At 38.4% G+C, this 23,803-nt stretch overlaps 1 protein-coding gene across 1 annotated transcript in view; it reads right to left on the bottom strand.

Annotated features, from left to right (window-relative positions):
• TACR3 (tachykinin receptor 3) overlaps nucleotides 1–23,461 on the bottom strand; it is a gene marked incomplete at both ends in the record, with an annotated part of 35,789 nt that extends 12,328 nt beyond the window's left edge. The window contains 3 exons of the mRNA XM_082281521.1: nucleotides 7,898–8,048; nucleotides 9,795–9,983; nucleotides 22,986–23,461. Of these exons, the coding sequence (XP_082137647.1) occupies nucleotides 7,898–8,048; nucleotides 9,795–9,983; nucleotides 22,986–23,461 (816 nt within the window). The remainder of the gene's footprint in view (nucleotides 1–7,897; nucleotides 8,049–9,794; nucleotides 9,984–22,985) is intronic.
• Between the last annotated feature and the right edge of the window lie 342 nt (nucleotides 23,462–23,803).

Genomic DNA, 23,803 nt, shown 5'->3' with positions numbered 1-23,803 from the left:
AATTTTGTTACATTTCACTGTGTCAGTCGTGTTCAGAAAATGATCAAGAGGTCTGACTTTATTTTTACCTCAGTAGGAAATCTTTTTCAAAATTGTGGGCAAATCATTAAAAAGAGAACAAATTGCTAAAAAAAAAAAATCCTGCAAAGGAGAACAGGTGAACCCTTTTTTCTTTCAAGTTCTAAGACCATAAAATAGCTCTGTAAAAAATATTTTGAGTTTAACATGCAATGAAAATAATTCCCCTGTACCTCATGTCCCAATCTTTCCCTAGGCAACTTCTAAGCATGTGAAGAGTGAGACTGTGAAACAAAAATTATGATTCACAACATTAATAATTACTTCGCTCATTCCCTACATGTTTAATAGGTTTTCAGTCCATATACTCGGTAATAGAAAGAGTTTAACAGAACTTTTTAAAACTTAAACCCAAAGATTATTGGTTATTCTGCCTCATGCTACTGGAAAAAAGTGCTTCTTTGTGTGCATGTGTTTAGGGAGGGGGTTGTACATTGTAATCAATGTGATGATTTTGCAATAATTTAATTAATGGCAAATGAAAATGCCCAAATCAGGCCTTCCTGTCAATACTCTATATTCTTGCTGAGATTTTTGATAACTATGGGAATGTATTACAGATCAAAATAGGAAAAGATATCTTATTCTGCTAGTATTTTCACCACAAAGATATTCATATGATATTCTGAGCCTCATTACCCTTTTGAAGTTTTTCTTAAGAGAAAATAAGCTTAAAAAAAATCCTTTTAGGTGTAATAGCAATTACTTGCAAGTAGAGACTTTGACTATTGTGTTAATACCAATCTGGTGAGTCTGGCAGGGTATTTGTGTTTATGGTAATGGAACAACTGCTCAAAATCTTAGTGGAACACTAACATTTGCAGTCTGGTCCAATAACCTTCTTAATGAGCAATCATGACTCACACATGCAGAACCATGGAGAAGAGCAGCAGACAGGATCAGCATCTGTGCTTTGTAAGAAGCATACTAAGAAGTGTGTCATATCTCCTAGTGTAACTAATTCCATCTGCAGGGTTACAAACCAAGTTTTAGGCACATGTAAGTGCGTGAAGTCAGGCTGTAGCTTTATTAGGATTGTTTTACATCTACCATATTAACAAGGGTTATTTCACGCTTCCCATAAATGGTCAGAGTTAAGGATATCATAGTAAGAGGTGCCCTGAAGCAGAATGAGAGGAAACATACCTTTAGTATTAATTTTTGTAAGTAATTTTACCTGTTACATTTCACTACTGAGCATGGTTTGGGAAACACTTTGCACTGGAAAGGTAGTTGAGAGAAAAATATTTTTGTTAGAAAGTATGTAATACTAATTTCCCTCCAATCTGGGATATAATCTCTATATACCAGTCTTGATATCTGCCTCATTCAGTGTATTTACTGAGGAGTTTTGTACAGCAAAATAAAGGCATGCCAAATAATTTTGATGATGAGACACTTTTAAGCAACTTTGCGGCTACAGAAGCAAGACAGAGAAAGAATGTGGATGTGGGAGAACTGCAGGAGCAGAAATCCAGCTTTGCAGTGCTGGTCATATACTTTGTATGGTACCAGTAGTGATTGTGTCCCTAGGTGGGGTGGTGGCAGCGACAGATATCACAGAGCAGATCGACACTGCTGGACTGGTACTGTGCTAGTTTTGGGGGTCATTTTACACTGTAATTCCATGGGTAGGATCATACTCAGGAAAATTCTGGCATTTGCTCAATTAAGGGCTAATAAAATTATCTGCTGTGAATTTGTTTGCCCGTTGTGAACAGATGAAGAGGAGACAGATGTTATTGACTGATTATAGGATGACCAGGTCATGCGTTTAATGAAAGGAAAAAATGAGATATTAGGATCTTCCAGATGAGGCATTCTCAGTGGAGAACAGAGAATTACCCCTGTGCAGGACCATGGTGACACTACATTGCTGGAATTCCTTGTCTGGTTTTGGTCACTTGTTGCATAAAGATGTTATGTAAAGATGCTATAGAAAAGATCAGAAGCACTTTTTTCATTTATATAACAAATGTAAACGAAACCAGAGAGAAAATGGATATAAAAACATCTGTAGAGGGGACACCACTGAGGGATATTAAGTAATTAATTAAGATATCTGAAAATAGTGACATAAATAGAGCTGTTTATAAAGAAATTTAGCCTGGAAAAGTGAACTCTAGGATTGGTGAGATTTTTTAGAAGATGGAGGTTTAAGATGATACCAGAGGAATTCTGTTAGAGTTGCCTGTGGTGACAGGTCTGAAGGCTGGTTTCTATTCTGTTTTCATTTAACATTTAAATATTGAAAGAGACAAAATGACACTCAATGAGTAAGTGGAGAAATTACTGGACATAGTTCAACATCTTCCAGTGTCTGGCAAACAAAGGACGAGCTTGTTTTCAGGAGAGCCTTTAAAAGGATCTGAGAATTCCTTCTTGCTGGTTTTTTTTTTTTTTTTGCTTTTTCTTTACATTAAGTAAGAAATGTGACATTGTCAAACACAACCATAGATTAAAACTTGCCATGACTCATTGATGTGAAGATCTTCAAAAAGATTTAGTTTCTAGAGTAGTTTCACAAAGTCTGAGGTACGTGACTGTGATTATAACCTTGGAGGAGACTGATTTAAAAGTATGAAGTCATAAAGTCAGACTAATTGCTTCAGAAATTTCTCATTCAATTTTTTGTATTTCACACAGAGGAAACACAGTGTATGAGCATAACAAGCTGACACTTTGTGTGGTATTTTTGTCACACCTTCAGTTGCCTGAGGAATTAATCAGCAGACATTTCCATGTAAGGACCGGAATCTTTAAAAAGCATCTCTGTTTCTCTTGATTGTTAGCTGATAACAAAGCAGTGGAGTGTACAGGAGTGGTGCTAGCTGGGTTGTCCTTCAACCTCATATTATTTAGTCTTTTTGCTTATTTGAATGTGCTGAACAATGATTGCTAAATTTGTGAATATGGCTGCAGTGAAGTACACCTGTGGTTTTCAATCACAATAGAGCTTTGGCCTACAAAAGGTGCTCACAGTGCATCAGCATTTTGGATAAATGATAATTTAACTGTAGCTGTAGGAAATTTCAGCTAGTCAAGCAATACAGCCACCGACATGTTATCATATAAGTTATAGGGCTATGACTGTTAGATCAGTAAGACCACCTGTTATTAAAACAGGTTTATTTAAAATGTAAAAATTTATTTCTCCAGCTTAATCTTTGCTGTTAGTTCTCTTCTAGTATTTATTTATTCTGTTTTGCATTTTATTTTCATTGTCAATCTCTGAAAAGTCAAAGAGTAGACCTATTTACAGAAGGTGAATACGGATGGACAAAAAAACCTATGCAGACACCTATTTTCGACAGGAGAGTTTGAAATTGAGACAGAAATTGAGTTTCTGAACCTCATTACCCCACAACAGAATGGGTAGGTTGTTCCACATATCGCTCCCAGAAATGTGAGATTAGCTAAAGGGAAGAGGTGCCTTCCCAGGGGAAGGTGCCTGTGGCACTTTGTGTATGTTTGTACCATTCTGGAGTGCATCCCTGATTCATCCTCTCAGTATCTCCTTGAACATTAGGGAGATTTTTTGGACATCAGGAAGCATTTCTTCACTGAAATGAAGTTGAATGGTTAAATGTTTGTCAGCCATTGGAAAAGGCTGCCCAGAGAAGTGGTGGAGTACCTGAAAGTGTTCAAGAAATGAATGGACATGGCATTTAGTGCTGTGGTCTACTTGACAAAGTGGAGACTGGTCAGAGGTTGGACTTGTTGATCTTGGAGGTCTTTTCCAACCTTAAGAACTCTATGAGTTATGAATTTATTGCTTGTTAATTTGCCTAAAACCTTTCTGAATCTTCTGAAATCATAAGCATCTGGCAGGAGAGCACCTCAGATGCTCTTTACCAACTTTTAAATGACCCATTCTTAAAATACCCTCTCTTCTACCTGCCTTAAGCTGCTCTCATATCAGTCCTGGTGTTTCAGGATTTGGTGACCAACAGTTCTTCAGCCACTTTACCCACCACCTTTGTGTTTCTCTAAAACCTGACATCTTGTCCCTTGGCCTCCTTGTCTCCAAACTGAAAAGTTCAGGCCATTTTCATCTCTTCATAAGTCCATTGATGATTTTTAGCTGCCATTCCTTGGACTTATTCTAAATCGATGAAATGGAGGGGGAAGAAAATGAGAACAAACCTGAGAAATATGTATGAAATGTTCATACAGGAGTTCTCACAAAGACTGTGACTCGCCAGCAAACATATGGGGTTTTTTTTCTTGTTTTAGACTCAAATTTGAGGAACAATTTTTATATTGAAACAATGCAGCTTTCAGCTTTTAATCAATCTTCATTGCTAAAAGAAGTTGAGATGATACCTCAAACTGTGTTAGGAGAAGCAAAAATTACAGGCAGAAGCATAAGTGTGGAGGAATGAAAATTACTGAAAAAGATGCCTGATGACTTATTATCACAAAGTTAACAGTCGTAAGTAAAAGGAACAGTAAAGAAAATATAAAAGTTAAGCACATTTCCCATTCCTCTATATTCTTCCCATTGTGGCCAGGCAATGGCATCTTCTGTTGAGATGAATGTTCTTTTTTCAGAAAACAGTTGTATCAGAACTGTATCTCTTGATAAAAACAATAGTAACTGATTTTATATGCAGTACATGGTTATTCCCTCTTATGGGTTAATTAAAGCTGAAAGAGTGATTGAAACTTGTTAGATAGCAAAAACAGGGTGTAGAGACAACATCTGAGAGCAAGTATTTGCAGTGAATATAAAGAACATTTTGACCTAGTAATCTTACAGTAATATTATGAGACACCTGTATAAACTTATGTATGACAGCATTGAGACTGTAATTCCATATTATGAAAATGGGAATTGCAGGAGAATAAATGATGTTCAGCTGAACATCAGTCAGTCTCATGCCAGGAGCTTTAAGAAGAAAGGATAATGGCTGCAAAGTCTGTGTGTGAAGCAAATATTCAGAAGTTCAAAAGACTGACGTCAGGCAGATTTAAATGAGTCAGTCCCTGAGATATTTGAGCTGTCAAAAAAAAAAAAAAAAAAAGAAAAAAAAAGAAAAAAAAGAAAAAGTGATGATGTAGTTGCATCCAGTCCTGAACTTCTAAACATTTTGTCTTTGACCTTAAAGATACTAAGCATGACTTTGTGTTGTCCAACCTACAGTACGCACTGTGAAATTCTTTGAATCCTTTGTTCCTTAATTTCACTTTCAGGAGGATTCAGGACTGTGTTGCACAATCATATGTATGAAATGATGAGACTGTCTGTTGAACTACTAACAGCTTTCTTGAGCTTCAAATCTTTTGTTGGCAAACATTGTTTCCTTTAAAGGTTTTACATGAACTGTTTACATGAACTACCTTCTTAATATTAAATACCATTTCAAACAACCCTAATCCAACACCTTTGCACTGTATCATTGCCTGATATGAAACATAGTCAACTATTGTATATTTCTCCTTCATTAAAAGTGCACAGATTTTCCATATGTCTAGATGCCTATATACTAAATATCAAGAAAAACAGATGATTTCTTTGCCTGAAAAGGGCAAAGCACTAGCTCTGTTATCAGAGACAGGCTGAGTTATAGCTTTATTTGGATTCCAGTCTGTTAGTTCCTCTCCATGAATAACCAATTACGATTCATCTTTCCAAATACCAGTTATTTCATAAATCCTGCTGGAGAGCACAGCAGTGTAGCTAAAGTGCTGTCATGGAGCTCTACCCAAAAAGTCACTGATGCAGTTATAATATATCTGCACATAATTTAATTCCCTTGTTGCATGTCTTGAAAGTGTGCATTCCTGTACTCTCACATTTAAAATCCTTTAATTAAGGATGCTATTCCTTGCCTCTTATATATATTTAGAATTCTAAACAGGTGCTGTTTTTAAAGCATTCAAGGGATTTAATTGGGCCCTCTATTTCATATGATAAAAGTCAGATTTTCTCTTCATGTCACAAGATGATTATTTTACTTAGTCATTACGATAACAGGTCCTGAAGTTCTGGTATGTCCTGGATCTCCAATAATTTAATAATTTTCTTTCCACATTTGCTTTTGCAACTTGTATCTGTTACAGAAAGTGATTTCTCAGGTTGTCTTTACAATCAGAACCCCATCACCACCAGCAGAGTATTTGCTTTATTTTTTTCTGATGGCTGGGTTAAAGGGGAGCGTTGGTGATAGCACAGCTAGTTGACCAGTGAAATCTTTTTCTGCTTATGTTCTGTAGGAAGGGTAATCTCATAACTTTGAAAATACACTTTTGGGTAAGTGACAACATGCATGGTGAAGACTGTAATGGTAATGTTGAACTTTTTGGGTAATGTCAGAGCGTGAAATCTGATCTTTTGAAATGATTTCAGTATTTCTGGAAATTAGTCCAATAATATTGCTTTGGGGCAAATACGCAAAGCATACTGAGCATACTGCATAGCTTTCTATGATTTTTTTTTTTTTTTTTTTTTTTTTTTGGTAATTTTCTCTGTTTTCATTCCAAATAATCTTTGAACAGTTACAAAGCAATAGTAGTGACAATACTGGTCAAGCCGCATTCTGGTTCCTTAAGAGAGGCTAACATTTTTCCCTCTTAAAAAAGCTATGTTAAAACAAAAATAAATGACACTTTTGGTTTCGTGGTAGACATTGCATGTCATGCCATAAAGCTGTCTAGGCATCTCTACTATTCTGACAACTGAAACTTCTGACAACTTGGCACTTTTCTCTTATGAGTCTGAAGATGCGTGAAGGAGAAAATGATCCTAATATTTCTTTTCATATATCCTCGGCCATAACAACTTTTTCTGTGTAGTATGGTGGGGGAAAAAAAACCCACTTTCATATTCCTTGCAGTGTCCTGAGAGAAATGAAAATGTTAGTGCTCTCCAGAATTTGCAGGAGATCTCGTGCTGTCTCAGGACTCAATATGTCCCACTCTGCTATTGCTGCAGCAGAGGAGCATATTCCGCTGTTCAAACATACTCACAGTGGTAAGAAGCAAACTGAGCAACTGAAAATGTTCTCATCATTGTGAATGAGAAGTTTGTATTAGGGTACCCTTTTTTCAAATCTGAAAAGTTAAATACATTTTAGTATGAAAAAAATTTTGTCAGAAATAAAAAGGAGAAGGCTGCCTTATTAAATAAGAAAAGTTAGGTTAAGAAAAAGAATGTTATAGGAAAGAAACCTTCATGGCACTGAAACATTATGAAAACTAAACTGGAGATAGCCAAATACTCAGTTCATAAGAAGTCCCAAATCTAGTTTAAGCAATAACTACAGTGAAAAAGATTGAAAGAAAATATCTGGGAAAATTTATTTGCATTTCTCACAAAAAGATTATTGTTTAAAAATCTAAATTATTCATTACAAATAGGCTGATCAGTGCTTCTCTGAAATATACATGGACCTTAACCATCTGAGAATTACAGCAAGATTCACTTTTGTTTCAGTAGGATGAGAATCTTATCTAACAAGTGCTAATGGTTTGCTAGCCCATTGTCCAAAACCCAGTATTTTAACTCTGTGAAGGCTAAACTTTTTGTCTTAGTTTCCATATATCAGATACAGTATGTGCTGCTACATGTGGAGTAAGAAGTTAAAACCCAAATGCTTCTTTTATTTAATGACAAACATTAAAGTTACAAGAAGAACAGCTAATGAACATAGAAGACAACTTGTCCAACTTAATCAAATTTTGTATTGAAGATGATCTCTCATTCCTGCTATTTCTAGTGATTTGGTGTTTCTGAAAGAATCTACTGTGATACATTGAGACACAATTGCAGATGATTTTGTAAGTATTCACTTAGTGGGATTTAATGGAACAGTACCTTTCTTTTAGCTTTGAGCTGCTCGTGATATTTGTTGGATGTGTCGCCTGGTATTTCTCCTCCCCAGAGAGTAATTCCCACCATGGAATAAGTGATGCCCATGACAAGCAGTGGAAAGCAGTAGACCAGCACAATCACAATAACATGATACCTGCAATGAAAAGGTATTAAGGTGATAAGTGCTTTCAGAGGAGCTATACCAATGGAATGAACTACTAGAAGTCAAGACTGCTACTTTAGCACAAGGCATGTTTTATATTAACTGGCTAGTCCTTGGTGTTTTCACTGTCTTTTTGAAAGTCTTGAATTGTGCTGCAAATTTACATGTGTTTTAGTGCATGTGCTTTGTGGGGTGTCTAATGCTGAGCCTGCACTAGCATATATTATGGATTACTTTATAGTTATCATGATTAGTGACTGCAGAATAAGGTATGTTTGTCCATAACTAGCTGAGTTCATTTAATTGCACAGCCAAGTATCATGAGGGCAAGCTAGGCATTTGGAGCTCTAGTCTGGACCATAAATGAAAGAGGAAAATAAGTGTTTTAGTGATATATTGATGCAAAGACCCTGATAAGAGTCCTGTCACTCAGTGTTCTTCATATAGCAGATCTGCTGCACACAGACAGCGCAGATCCGTAGCCTATGTGCAATATAGTCACTACTGCTGATGTAAGCACTGGGAAAACAAAGATCATTTCTTTTGCCCCCTGTTAGTTCCTGGTTAAATGCCAACTTCAGATAAAATCCCCGTGAATGATCAGTGAAGAATCCTCAGCTGTCAGTGAGTGTGACCTTCCTGCCCTAAAGAGAAATGTCTGTGTATGGCTCTTAAAGTGATAAAAATTACATATGACCAGGACTTCTTTCACCTGCCTCAAAAAGAGCAAAAGGTCAAATTTGATTCTAGATGGTTACACAGGCTTTCAGCCTTGAACACAGTGTTTTTCTTAAATGCCAGTGAAGACTTGAAAGGACAGATGCCTAAGCAGCCACTTATTCCTAATTCTACCAGAGGACAAACAGGATATATTTAATGACTGGTATTCTCACTTTTAGAAAGTGGAACCAGTTATAGGTTTATCCAGTTTTCTCTTTTGGACTAATAGCTGACATAAGTAATTGTGACAGTGTAACAGAATGAATTGCCGAAATCCATCCAGCCCTCTCATGAAGAGATCTAGAGAAAAAGATCTGGTTAGAGCCATCTCATTCTCTACAATTGCCTGAAAGGTAATGGTACCTGAAAGGAGATGGTAGAGAGGTGGGGGTGTTTCTTTCTTCTCCCTAGTTACAAGAGAAGAAATAGCCTCAAGTTGTGCCAGGAGAGGTTTAAACTGGATATTAGGAAAATTTTTTTCATGAGAAGGGTTGTCAAACATTGGAACAGGCTGCCCAGAGGAGCAATTGACTCACCATCCCTGGATGTATTTAAAAGATGTGTAGATGTGGCACTTAGGGGCATGGACTAGTGGTGGACTTGGTAGTGTGACTTCATGACCCTGGAGGTCTTTTCCAGCCTAAATTATTTTAAGGAGAGACTAGAAATCCTTGTTTTCCTGGTTAGGATAAAAAGGATGCTTGCTTTGAAATGCATGTTATGTTCCTGATTCTGACTGTCTCTGTCCATATAGAAGTAGCCATCTTAGATGGAGCAATGATGGTAAACGTGCAGCATGGGAGGGAGCACACTCAGAGACGTGGAAGAGAATAAATTCGTTCCATTTATCACGTATAATGCTGTATCATCCTTGGAAAATTGGCTCTACATTTCTCAGTGATCAAAGCTGCTAGTTATTCTGCATGTAGAGTATCTTCATGACACTCTAGAGATTTTGCCAAGCCCATTGCAAGTCTAGACACCACCATACACAAGTTTAAAAGAACAAAAGCTTACGTAAAATGCTGTTTTGGACCACCTGGCCATGCTACATAGCAAAGAGTTCTTCCAGGCATCACCTTGGTTATGGAGTATAGGCACTGGGGAAAGGCCAACAGGAAAGCCAAAATCCATATGCTCCCAATGACCACCTTCGTAGCAGTTGCAGAGAGCCTAGGTTTCAAGGGATCAATAATGGCCATGTATCTGTAAAAGAAAGCAAAGACCTTTGTGTCAGAGATTCATATATATCTAGAATCAGCCAAAGCTTAGAATGAAAGAGAAGGACAAATGCAGAGATATTCTTGTTCCTGGAGTTTTGATGTCATTGTGCTCATTGTGTGGTTCAGCTCCAATGAAGGCAGTGCTGAAAGGACAAGAAGGTTCATTGGATATTGTTTTGCAGGCATGGGACACCCAGTTAATCATATGTATATCAGTAGGGCAACGATTTTGCTAAGACCTAGACCATTCTGTTACTGTACAGCCTGATTGAAAATCAACAATGCATCTGGATCCTCTGTTTCTCTGCTAGGTCATACAGCATTTATTTCTAATAAGAAAATTAACAGCCAAGCTGTCAGGATTGTTAGTCATCTGTCCCAAAGCTACAGGAACCTGATAAGTCCACATGCATTTATTTCAGTAGAGATAGACTTGATTTTAGAATGTTTGCCAAAGAACCCCAGAGCAAGTGGTTCATACAGAGGCTGAGAAAAGAGCCAGTTTAGAACTGGTAAGAGCACCAAGGGAAATAGATGCATGAAGCAAGAAAACACCTCATTTGCCTTCTCAGTTCCCGTAGGATAGCATTATATCCGGGTAGGATAGTGTTCTTCTTGCTGCCCCATAATTGTATTGGCAATTAATGTATGCTGGTAACCTAAGAAGAACATGCAAAAAATCATCAAAAAGTTTACTCTAAGCAATTACAATGCAAAAGCTTAGGGGAAAAAAAAGCAAAAGAGAGAAAGCATCGAGACAGACTAATACAAAAACAAGTCTTGTTTTCTGCCTCTTGATCTCTGTTAGAGATACAAGGAGCAAGGGAGAAAGAAAATTTTTATCAATCATATTTTTATGAATATATTGTGTTTGCTGCAATTAAAAAACAAGTGCTCATCTCAAATGAAGGAAGGTGTGATATATCTTAATTGTTACAGTACACACCTAGGTTCTTGGTAGACTTTCCCAAGATTTTTAGGTACAGGCATTAGCCACGAGACAATAACAATAATAGTTGCAGGATAATGTTCCTGATAAGAGTTTGTGCAAGAATCTTCTGCATCTGTATTTACCTGCTATGGTACATAAATTTCACTCAAGATAGTCTTATTTTTTTGAAAATTTTATACTTGACAGATGAGTAATTACAGAACAGATGTTTGTTTCAGCAAAGGTAACTCTGTTTGTAGTTAATGATAAAATATGTGATAATCCAACAAAAAGTGCTATGCATCCTCTAGTAGACATGATAACTGCCCTAATGTCTTAAAACCTCTAAATGCTGTCAGAAACAGGGAGTGATCTAAACCAGCTTCAGTTCTGAATCGTCAATTTCCATAGAATTTTAAGCTTGTTCATTTATTTAGTGTTTTTACTGCACTTCAACATTTTTCTCCACAGGGTAACAATTAGTTCCCCTCTCTTTCACATGCCTTTTAGTTTTTTATTTCAGCTAAACTGGTACTTTTGGTATTACATACTGTGAAATAGTTTTGAGTGCTGGGTGTTTCTTGTTTCTTGAGAATAGCAGTTCTCAAGAAAATACACATCAGTTGGATTGTTGCCCTCTACCATCTAGGTGCTTTTTCCTCCAAAGACTAAGTACAACTTGGTAAAGCAGTCAGGTTTGCCAGTCAGTCATGAGCCCCGTCTTTCAAATTTGAGCTGGCTGTTGTGTGGACTGCCAAGTATTGTCCAAAAGCTTGATGATCTTTATTTGTAGTAAGTGATAAGCCATAAACAATCATTTTCACATGCTTGTGAGACTCTTAAGGCATCTCCTTCTAGCCTGGAATTATTCCTTCAAATTGTTACTTTTCTTCAGATTGCACGTTGCTATTATTTTGTCTGCTATTGTCAGATTTCCATTACATTCATATTATTCTTATTCCCAGTTATATTATTCTTACTCCCAGTAGATACCAACAGAAGTTCTTGGTGCCTAAGATAAAATTCGGTTGTTTTATCTCCCTGTCTGCCCTTTAAAGACACAGATTGTTTGGGTGAAATGACTCATACAGCTGTACTGATGGAAATTTTAACAATTGGGTGTCTGAGTAAAGCAAGTCAAAGGACAAGGATTAGATGAAAAGCAGGCTATTTATCTTTTGAGTTCAAATTTGAGTGATAAGGCAACAGCCTAGATATTGCACAAGATCAATTACAAAAATGTAGGAGGCGACCATTCTAACAAACAAGATGGGAAGGAAGTGGAGGAACCTTGACTATTCCCTCAATAATACCTTTGTGCAGGATAGATTTAGCTGAGGAGAGTATTGACAGCTCTTTGTTACAGAGCCATGGATAACAAATCTAATTTATTCTACTTTGCCAGTACACTGACAATTACAGTGAGGTATCTAACTTGTTCTCTAAGTGGGTTTTCTTCGAAAAAAAATTGCCTAATTAGCATAGTGAGATATTACTTTATAACTGCAATTGTTACATTCACTCAGATTTGTCATAACAAGTTTGGTACCATTTTCTTAGAGAAGCTATCATTGCCACAAGTATAGTAGAAAACATGGAATGACTCTCAGTTGCAGGTCAAAAACTACCTCCACCTTTGAACAGAATCTGGATGTTAATCTCTGTAGCTAAAAGAAACCTTGAAAAGAACTGAGTTCTTCCTGCACTGTTAGCTGTCATTTGCAAAGGAGACACACACACTTCTGCCAATAATTTTGTTTGCTGTAAATGTTATCTTGCCATTACAGGTATCTAAGGGTAGTTTATCTCTTTAGGCTCAATCTGAAGTAGCAGTAGCGAATTTTTCAGTTGGCTCTTGTCTTTGATCTCTGTCCATTTAGCAAGGGTCTTTCCAGCAGGAATGAAAGTTCCTGCTAGCGCAGGCTAGAGGTTCCATGCTTCCGTGTTGCTCAGAAAATCAATGAAGAAAGGAGGGTAAGGATGGGATAATGTGTATGTATGATGACCATATTGCCCCTATATATTACAGTTACTCATGGCTGACAACTGTGTGTTGTGTCTCATGGTGTAGCTGTGTCATTACGGCTCGTTTTTTTACTCTGTGTGATATCCTTACATATATTAAGGATGGCAAAATGCCAGTTACAAGGAGGAAGAGTAGACATGCCGTCTGAATTGTGCACTGAATGGTGCTGAACATGGTGTAGAAAAAATAGGAATGTTTGAGTAGGCCAAGAGTGAAAGGGAGAATGATGAGATAGAGGATCTATCAAAAGAACTGAGACTGGGGAACAGTTTGCTGAATGAAAAAATAGAAGTGAAAAGAGGAAAATGAGAAACCAATAGAAGCAAAGAAAGGAGAATTGTAGAATAACAGCATATAGAAATTGTGTTGAGAGAGGAGAGAATAAGAAAGGAAACTGGGGTCATGTAAGAGCAAAAGACATGACAAAAATCAGCCCTAGCGTACCAGAGATTCCAAGGTAAGTAGAACTGGTATAAAACCAGAGCATTTTGGCAGCGGGGCTGTGTGGTGGCAAGCCCTTCTGTCTCTGCAGGTGTATGGGAGAGAACTCCCAAAGAGTTATTCTCTCTGTAATCGGTCAACCATAAACTGTATGCAAGGGCAACAGCAGGACTTCCTGGATGCTCTGGTGTCATCTGTCTGTATTACAGACTGTTCTGCTACTCCACTGTTTTTTCAAATGGTCTGAACTTCAACACAGAATCATAGAATATGCTGAGTTGGAAGCAACCCACGAGGATCATTGAGTCCAACTCCTGGCCCTGCACAGAACCATCTCCAAGAATCACACCGTGTGCCTGTGAGCATTGTCCAAACACTTCATGAACTCAGACAGGCTGGTGCTGTGACCACTTCCCTGGGGAGCCTGTTCCAGTGCCCCACCACCCTCTGGGTGAAACGTCTTTTCCTGATACCTGACCTAGACTTCCCCTGACACAGCTTCATGCTGTTCTCCCAGGTCCTGTCACTGGTCGCAAGAGTGGAGAAATCAGTGCCTGTCCTTCTGCTTTCCGTTGTGAGGATGTTAAAGACTGCAATGAGGTCTTCCCTCAGTTTCCTCCTCTCCAGGCTGAAAAAACTCAAGTGATCTCAGTCACTCCTCATAAGACTTCCCCTCCAGACCCTTCACCAGCCTTGTGGCCCTCCTCTGGGTGCTCTCTGACAGATTAATGCCTTTTTTATGTTGCAGTGCCTAAAATTTAGTTGTTCTGAAGCCAGTGACAAGTACAGAAGCCCTCATAGGTTCACCATGTTCTGTGATATTTATACACAGACCTCGTACCTCTCTACACCTCATCTCCAAGAACAGTAAAAGGTGGTAGTCATTTGAGCTGAAGAAGGATTTCTAATGGCTACAAGCAACGGAAGGCTTGTTATACCACTGAAAAGCATTCTGTAGCCACACAGACATTTTTTCAGTGGGGTGCTGTGCCAATTTGCTTTGCAGTCTTTGGACATTTACTGTTCAGTCTGTCACCAGCCTTGAGCAGTGGGACTCCTTGCTGAAATAAGGGCTCTGAACTTCCACTGAGGTGGTTTGATTTAAAGATTGGACTTCTAATGCTTTCTCACTCCAGTGGGAGCTGCTGATAATGCCACAGATAGCTTATTCCACACATCAAAGCAGGGGTGAAGAATGTAAAATATACATTGCTGAAAGGAATGAACTCATTATATTCATTTATTGCAACAAGCAGAAATCATTATTACCCCACCCAACATAAACATTTATACTTGGAAAATAATTATAAGATTGAATATGCTCATTTAGAAATGCAGGGATGGAAATATGTGCAGGTAGACTCAAGCCAGCACTTCTAAGAATGTGGATTGCTCAACAACTGCACCATCTTCTTCTACATATGACTCTAAAGCATTTTTAGGTAGCATTCCAGTTTCATATGCACATGATTAGCATGTGATTTTGTTTGTTGTGACTATGTGATATCTCACTGTCATCACTTCTCTTACAGTTTTATCTTGTGTTAATCTTTGTCCCTAACTGATTACTTCTGAAGTCAACAAGAGTCTTTCCACTGAGCTTAATGAGAAATCATTCAGGCTGCATGATATAATGGCTGGTGCATCATGGTGTACTTGCTGCTGCACTCTTTTCTTAGCTGCTGGGGTCAGAATAGATCTAGTTCCCTTCTGAACTGCTCTGTTTGTCTAGAATCTACAATTTAGTGTTCTGTTCTTGTTTCTTGGGTTCACCAAATCAAGAAAATCTGTTTTCTCTGAAACAATAGTAGAAACAGTCGTCTTTTGATTAATACTTATACACTCTTTAAGTCGGTAGTTCTACTGGCAGCATAATCATGTATCTCTTACAGTTTGCAATGAACATGAGACAAATAGCTGGTACATACTATAAAAGCTTAAGAAGATTGTGTATTATGGTCCCAACAGTAGAAAAGACAAAAAAATAAACCTAATTTGGTTTTTTGTAAAATAGCATACACTGGCTAATACAGCCAGGAAAACCTTTCATCTTTAATACATCATTTAGAAAATTGTGGCAAAAATACACAAGATGTTATTAAAACAAAATGATGTTCAGAATTGGATCCTACAAATGCCCACCTGGAGACACAGTTGGAAGCCTTTAATCATCCTAACTGATTTGTTTCACCTGTTTACAATGTGTTTATAAACTCACATGGGGCAAAATGTAATCGTCCCAGATTGCAGCAGGAAATTGGAACTTGACAGAGGAAGAGACTGAGAGAAAAATCATAATGCTTGCATGTAAGTGGCTTGTCAACAGGAGACAGGAGAGCATGCTTCCTTCTTGAATACACAGAAGCTGTTATTCCCTCAAGACAGAAGCTGATTTTGAGCCTTTGTGTTTAGAATCAACTGGTATTTAAGAAACGTAGGTAGGGAAATTGCTGTGATTCCCTGCCCTTGTTTAAAACATTGCTGTGGAAAATCCTACAAAAGGTAAGCTATATAGAGTAGACTAAAGGTAATGGAATGAACTGAGCTTTTAAAGGCATTTTTTGTATGTTGGAAACCAAGTCTTTAACTTTTGTATCCTTTAATCTCTATCTGCCTCCTACTAGAGCAAGGCTTCTTCTTTTCTTGCAGGACTGGTTTGTATTCATTTATTTAGACTCACTTTCTCTGCAGGAAGAGTGGCTGTGGGCTTTTCTGTAGGGCTGTAACTGGCTGTTGAGAAGGACTGGTTTTGGTGGCCGGAAGGGTCTGTTGTGCAGTGATCACCTTAAAGCTAACGCCAAAAAGAAAGAGTGTGTGACAAAGTGTCAGATAAACACATGGTACATTTGAGAGATCAGTGGGCAATATCCCAGGGGTGTAACCTGGCCTTGATTTACCCAGAGGAATGTGTGTTACACTGGATGAATGGCTCTTTGTGCTTTGAGAAGGGAGAAACACTGAAGTTTTTCTGAAATCAGGACTGGCTTCCAATGCCTTGTTTACAAGTACCTCTTAATGAAAACCAGGAATACTGAAAGTCTTCAGGAAGGCTGAGCTCTCATAAACAGTGCTTTCTACTTGAGGAGCATCTGGTAACTGACAATGGGCTAGATTTTTATGAGTATGTAATTGATGTTACACAATATATTCCATACCTATGAATATTGATAGAAAAGGGAGAAGACTTTTCTTTGGTCTGTCTCATAAAATGATAGACTAACTGACTTCCCCTGACAAAACGGTTTCTGTTTCTCCTTTTCTTTTAATATGATCTACCTGGGCTATCAAGGACCAGTATCAGTGCAAAGTCTGTAGAAACAGCTCCATCTGCATAAACCCACTTTTAGTGTCTGTGTTTCTGCCACTGTCATCTAGATGGCTTACTTCTTCTTTTTGCATTTATTTTAGGTAAACACAAATATGTGAATGATACAACTTTCTCTCCTGGTTGGTAAATCAGTCAGAAAAGCATGCATTTAGGCAATACTATATAAGAAAATAAACAATCAAACAAACCTCTCTCCCCAAAACACTCCACACCTCAACCCTTGACTAACTTTTAAAAGTACCACAGGCTACATTGCATAGTAAACCACAGATACATATTTTGATAGTTTTCATTAAATTATAAATAAGAGGATGTATTTAAGGCTAAGACTGTCTTAAAGGAACCTCTTGTTTGAACATAAGGTTGAAACTTATCAGATATTTCCTGTCTGGACAAAGGAGTCTGGGGGCTAGTTGCTGTTGCTGTTGTAAATGTGGCTTATATTTCTAAAGATATTGGTGTATCAACCTCCATTTTTTACAGTGCCTATTGAAAGCAGCTTTTAAAATATTTACTCAGTACAAAACAAAAAGGAAAATATAGCTGTTATGCCTGTATTTCTTCCCAGACTGCCCCAGTATGTTATTAATAATGTAACTCTGACATGAATTTTGACCAAAACTGAAAAAAACAACAACAACAACCAACAAAAAAACCCCCCAAAAAACCCCCTGTCTTTTTGCCTGATCACTATGAAATTGTCCCATTGCAAGAAAAGGATTATTTTTCCAAGGGTTCTGCATGCTGAATCCTGCAGCCATTGCATCAAAATGTTTTGCAGAAACGATTTCTCTTTTCTAGGAGAGAAAGAAAGAGAATTGTCAAATCCAAGAAAATATTTTTAGGCCCCCAGGTGATAGAGAGTCCTTCATGTTTCAGCTCTTGATATTTGAACCCTTAATGCCCTCCTATTCAACTTTTTCCCTCCAGTTCTGAGGACTAGTATTTTTCAGAGGGCAGCCCAGGTACTGGAATGCACAAATAACATGTGCTTCATCTTCAAACACTCTCTAAGGAAGACAGAGAAATCAGGAAGAGATTTCCTCTTTGAATTCTATAGTTTGATGGACAAAGTAAGAATAGAAATAATAGTGATAATTTCTAAAGCATATCTTGCATTTTTTCCCTTCATGATATGCAGTGACCAAGGCTGATTCCTGAAGTCATGATTATGAACTCATCCATTAGTTTGAAAAAAACGTAGTATTGCACTTCAGTGTGGCAGTAGGGGGTATGGTAGGTAGTGTTTTCTGTAGTTATGCGGCACCAGAGGCTTTAGGAAAAGCTAGGTAACAGTATAGTGGCATCTTATGGAAAAAAAGACAGAAATGCTATCCATTTCTTCTGGTGAAAATATTCTCAGGTATGAGGGGGAGATCTCTAGCCTGTGAAGCACAAGAAACCCGAAAAAACTCCATCTGCTTTTTTGTTTTTCTTGTTCTGATGTTCCTCTCACAAGTCTTCAGTGCAAATTCCCTCTTCTTTTACATGAAAATAATTTATTTTGAGACATCTAAATTTGAGGGAAAGGGAATGAGAGAGAGGCCAAAGGCTGCAGTTCTGTTTGAGCTAAGCTCTGCCAGGGCTGGCAACTGGCTGGGCAGTGCAGCTTTCCTGTCAGAGACTGCTTCAGCCTCCTCCATTGACCAGTGAGCCAAGAACAAAACACTTGGTGCCAAGCTCTTGTTCAAGGATGCAAGTACCAATAGACCTTCTCGGTGTGCATCTTCTGCTCATGCTGCTACCATGTGACCACAAAACAGGGTCATGCCCTGTGCACTCCATATCTTAACCTGCTAGAAATGTTTGAGATCATTTTTATACATACATTTTCCCTGTACTTCAGTATTTCTGGGCACACAAGGTGGGTAACAGATACTTAATAACAGTCAGATAATAGATAGTTTGGAAGGAATATCAGTTTAAAATGTTTATGGTGCATGAAGGCCGTGAGTAATTTGTCCCAGGAATAGGAAATCATGCAGAGACTGATACCAAAATATATTCTACTGGAAAGATTAGACATTTTTCAGTGTGCCAACTGCCTACTTCAGAATTTCAGTAACATTAATTTATAGGGCTTGTGCTACTATTTTGTGACAATAATAACTGCTCTTACGGAATACACCTGGAGAGATTGAAGAGCCTAAGTGATATTTTGAGGATGTGAGTGTGTATATATGATGAGTTTGGGTTTTATTTTATTAGGTGAATCATGTGTTTATGCCTCATATCTGTCTTCTGTTACAAGCTTGTATCATATTACTTATGCTGGAGTCTAATGAGTGTATAGAGAGATTATTAACAGCCATCAGTAACTGAAAAATGTCACAGAAAAAAAGAAAACTGACCCAGTATATGTGTGCTTCTGTAGATATATTGAAAGTGAGAAAATAAGGTGGGAAACTAGAATGACAAGTATTGAATAAGGACATATATATGTATGCTAAAAACTAGGTAATACTAAGGTTCATAAAAATGAGAAAAGACTGTACAAGAGGAGAAATAAAACTGTATATTAAATATATTTTAAAGTCACATAAATGTTTTTTGCTTCAAAGACCAAAAACTTGCTTGCATACTAGAAAAAAAAGAGATGCTAAGATATGAATAGGATTAGCAACTGCTCACCATCGCTATTAAAATACTTTAAGTCCAGACGAGCTGCTTTTAAAAAGAGTTAAATTCATTGACATGAGAAAATCATTATGGAATTGCAGAGAGAAAAGTAACTGAGGAAGTAATACTGTACATGTGCTAAACCCAGGAAAAAATGCATAATATTAAGTGCCCTACTGAAGGCATGTTATTTTATGCTATATTGCTACACCCCCAAACTTGCACTGTAACCATCAGGTATCTGCAGAGAATTTTTAGGCCTACACACAGAACTGGTTGTATGATGAGGCAGTCTTGGGACTCAAAATCGATTGCTGGCATACCTGAGCCACTTTCTTTGCATGCAAAGATCTCACAGGAAAGGACAGTGGGTCTTCAATGACCAGGTGGCTTAAATTCTGCCTAATTTACTGTCATTAGTATGTCCAAGAATAGTACTGCAGTCACACACTGTATTGCAATGATCACAGAGTTTAGGATCATGGATGGGCCCTTTAGGATCATGCACTGGTCAGTGCCAAGGGCATATTGGCTCCAGAATTATCTCCTATTCTGTCTGTCTTGGACTATTTACCAGTTTATCCCCATAAGGTAGCTAAAGGAACTGTTGCATTGGAAGCAATGTAACTGTGGAACTGTGCAGCACAAGCTACAGAAGAATGCAGGAATGAATGCCCATGAAGGAGCACAGTGTAAAATCTGTGCTGCTTCTGGCACCTGAGACAACTCGGTTAAAGCTACCTCTGGCATCTCTACAGTAGACTGCAGATAGCCTGTTGGAAAAGGAGAAAGCAGGGGGGAAAAAAACCACCAGGAAGGGGTGGTCAGAAGTGTGAATAAACCCACATAAATTTGAGTCTGTGTTCAATGATCAGGTACTCTTACACCAGTCTTGGATACTTTCATCCTCAGCTTCCAGATGCAGCTCACCCCACTGCAGGAACTGCCTAGTGCACAAATTCTGTGTCAGTTCAGTAATCTCACATGTCACACAGTTTAGAATGCCCTACAGAATCAGATGTGAAAGGAAACGTGTACTACCCATGACCTGTGTTCAGTGACGTCCAGGTTTACAGTGACACATTTATACTCTATGAACATCTGGATGCTCTAAAGCAACCAGTGGAGAATATCACAACATACTTTTTAGTGAGTTACAGCCCATGACCTTTCAGTATTTTGGGATGGTAACAATTTCTAATGGAAAGTCATCTGATCCCATCATTTCAGTTTCCTCAGCAGCTTTATCCTAATTTGCAGTTTTGTTTTAAATTTTTAAATTAAAAGAATGTTTAAAGATGAGTTTACTGGGTTAAGACTAAAGCAGAGTGTTCTGTCTAAAGTATTGGCTGAACTTTTACGAAAGGCAAATGGGAACCCAGCTTCTAAAAACCATCCACCCAGCAGATCTTTGCCTTGAATAGGGCAGTCTGTACATCCAAGGACATTCCTTGGGATCTATTTTGACCCTTGGGTTTCCTCAACTCGGCAGAATTGTTTTTCAGAGGTAGCCAGGGAATGTTTAAAGGCACTGAATGCATCAGGTGTGATTTGGTATAAAAGGAAAAGGAATAGCAGTGACAATAGGGAAGGAGGCATAGACTGCTCTTCTGTTTGTTTTATGTGATGCTGCATGGTACTACAGAGAGATCACCTAAACACAGCTATGGCATTGTTCACTGGGAAGATTTCGATTTGCCTTTGGAGGCAGGTGAACTTGGAGGATGTGATGGGGTGCAAATTGTGATTTCTTCAGGGGATTTTCAGACAAGAAGTAGATCAGAGTGAATAACAGTAGTTATTTACTCACTTCTGAGCACCAGCATTTCATTGGTAAACCAAGGAAAACATTTCCAATATATTTGTCCATTGCACTTTAGTCAGTGTGGAGCAGAGCTATTTTCTCTCACTCTGGAAATGCAGTTTGGATTCCTAAGGAACTGTATTCACTTTTGTTCCCAGTTTCCTAGCATAAATTCAGGAACTGCCAAAGTAGTAAGTACTACATGTCTGTGGATAATTTTTTCAGGAAAAATGTAATAAAGCCTTACTCAGAGCATCCAAGTAACTGCTCAACTAATGCCTTGATGAGCTGCAGCAGTAACTAATAAATACACAGCTCTAACTGTTAAATACTTCAACTAAAGCTCTTTTATGGTTCTGAAAACCTCAAGCTAGATGAGGCTCTTAAGCTAAACTCAAAAAGACAATGAAAGAAATCTTTGCCTGGTTAAAGGTACAATCATTGGTGTTACACTATCTTCTCAATTTTTAATGGGGACTAACAGTTGAGAAGATACATCACTGGCAGGAGGAAAGCATACTGATTTCCTTGTGTCTTCACCCATTCCCAGAGCAGAGAAGTACAAGAGTTGCCAAGAATCTCATTTGCTCTTTCATTTCTAGCTTTACAGAACAGAAATGCATCTAGCTGAGAATGCCACCAAAAATTTGCAATTAGTAGGGTAAACAGAAAAGCATTATTATGAACTTGTCCATAAGCACAAACAAAAGGCACAACAACATACCCCAATTTTTGTACCTGGAAATAAGAAATAACTTTTCAGAAGGTGGATTGAACCTTATAAAATCTTAACTACCCGCACTTGGAAATACTGCAGTTGTGACAAGTCAATTCAGCAAAGATGTATAATGTGATTTGAAAATGTAGAATGGAGTTTAGTGAGTAATTTCAGTGCATTGCTAAAAGGAATAAAAGATCTGAAACACAAATCGATGTGTTTTTCTAAAAGAAAATACAGTAAGTTATCTCTCCAGCACAGCAAATGTGTAAACAATAATAAAGAAAGAAACATTTTCCAGGGGAGACTCGCAGCACTCTCTGAGAAACAGTCCATCAATGCGTCTGTGTAGGAAACCTGGGAACTACATCTTCCCTTTGCTGTATGGGTACTACAGCTCTCCTATTCCATTATTGTCAGGAGTACAAACGTAAAGTTTTTCCCTGACCTTTTTTCTTTGACAGTCACAAAGCTTTATTTTGTTTCAAGAAATCAGAAAAAAAGAGAGCACTTTGAAACTATGTTCTTACCAGACCTCCAGATATGCACAGATGGCAACATAAATAGTCTCATTAGTTAAAATCAGGAGGAACAAAGCATCTTAGAGCTGTCTGTGAGAAAAGCTGTTAAAAACAGGGTCTGAAGTGATTTCTGAAGAGGAGGCAAATGTCTCTGCCAGCTGCAGAAATACAGAGAAGAAGGAAATTTGAAATCCTCTCCCTTTACACACAATCTCTAGAGCTCCTTGTCAGTATGTATTAGATGACTGGCTGAGAAACAGACTATTTTCACAATGGGAAGCAAAACCCTGAGCAATGGCTGCTGTTACAAAGTATTAAAAGACAGAGCACAGAAAGCAGCTGAAGTCAAACAGAGAGAGGAAATGTTTGTTGTAAAAGAAAGCAGAATGAAAGACAATGAAAAACAATGAAAGACTGAAGGAGAATGACCAGAGACCAGGAGAATAAGTGTGTTAGGGAGAGATCCTAAAGAAGTGCAGAGGAGCACAAGGAATGAACTATTGAGGTCTTTGCCTCTCACCACTATGATTGTTATCTCTGTATTTTTATTTTGGCAGAGAATCTGATCGCAATCTCTCACCCCTAAACTTTTCTCACCTGTCCACAGCGATCGCTGTCATGGAGTAGATGCTGGCGAAGACAGCTGTGATTGGGAAAAAGTTGTGGAAGCGGCAGTAAGCCTCTCCAAAGTACCACTCACTGTGCAGTGCATAGATGAAGTTGATGAGAGTATTGAAAGCAGCCATGGAGGCATCAGAGAAGGCCAGGTTCACCAGGAAGTAATTTGTCACTGTCCTCATGCGCTTGTGAGCCAGGATAATCCAGATGACAATAAGATTTCCAAAAACAGCTACTGCCACCACACCACCGTAAGCCAGAGACCACAGGGCAATGCGCCAAGAAGGTTGTACGAACTGATTGGAGAAGTTGCCCTCCGAGGAGGCTACAGGGGCAGAAGTATTTGCAGCTGGTGCTTCTGGTGCCTGTCCCCAGGGATTGCCTGCTTCAGCAAGGCTCACATTCCACCTGCTGCTCATGCTCATGTTCCAGTTGGCTGTGGGGACCAAAGTCATCTTGGGTGTTCCTCTCCTCTCTTCCAGAAATGATGTACCTCTCCCACCTCCCTCTCCCAACCCTCCAAAATCCCCAGCACCAGGTAAGAAGAGGGAAGGAAGAAAAGGGGAAGTAAGGCAGCTGAGCAGGTACTGGGAAGGAGAGCTCTGTCAGAAAAAATCTTCGGCTATGCTGCTCAAACTGTTAGAAATGCTGTAACAGACACGTCAGGAGAGCTACCTCAGAGTAGAACAGCATCCTACTTCTCCTCTGTACAGCCTCGTGCTTTTGATTTTGCTCAAGGAGAAGGGGACTGGGAGCCAAGGCACGTTTTATAGGCTTGTGAGTTCCCAGCGTCATGA

The sequence above is a fragment of the Coloeus monedula genome, assembly GCF_965178545.1.
Source record: "Coloeus monedula genome assembly, chromosome: 5".
In the NCBI taxonomy this organism is placed as follows: Eukaryota; Metazoa; Chordata; class Aves; order Passeriformes; family Corvidae; genus Coloeus; species Coloeus monedula.
The sequence above is the reverse complement of the archived record's forward strand: the minus strand, read 5'-3'. Positions and strand labels throughout refer to the sequence as shown.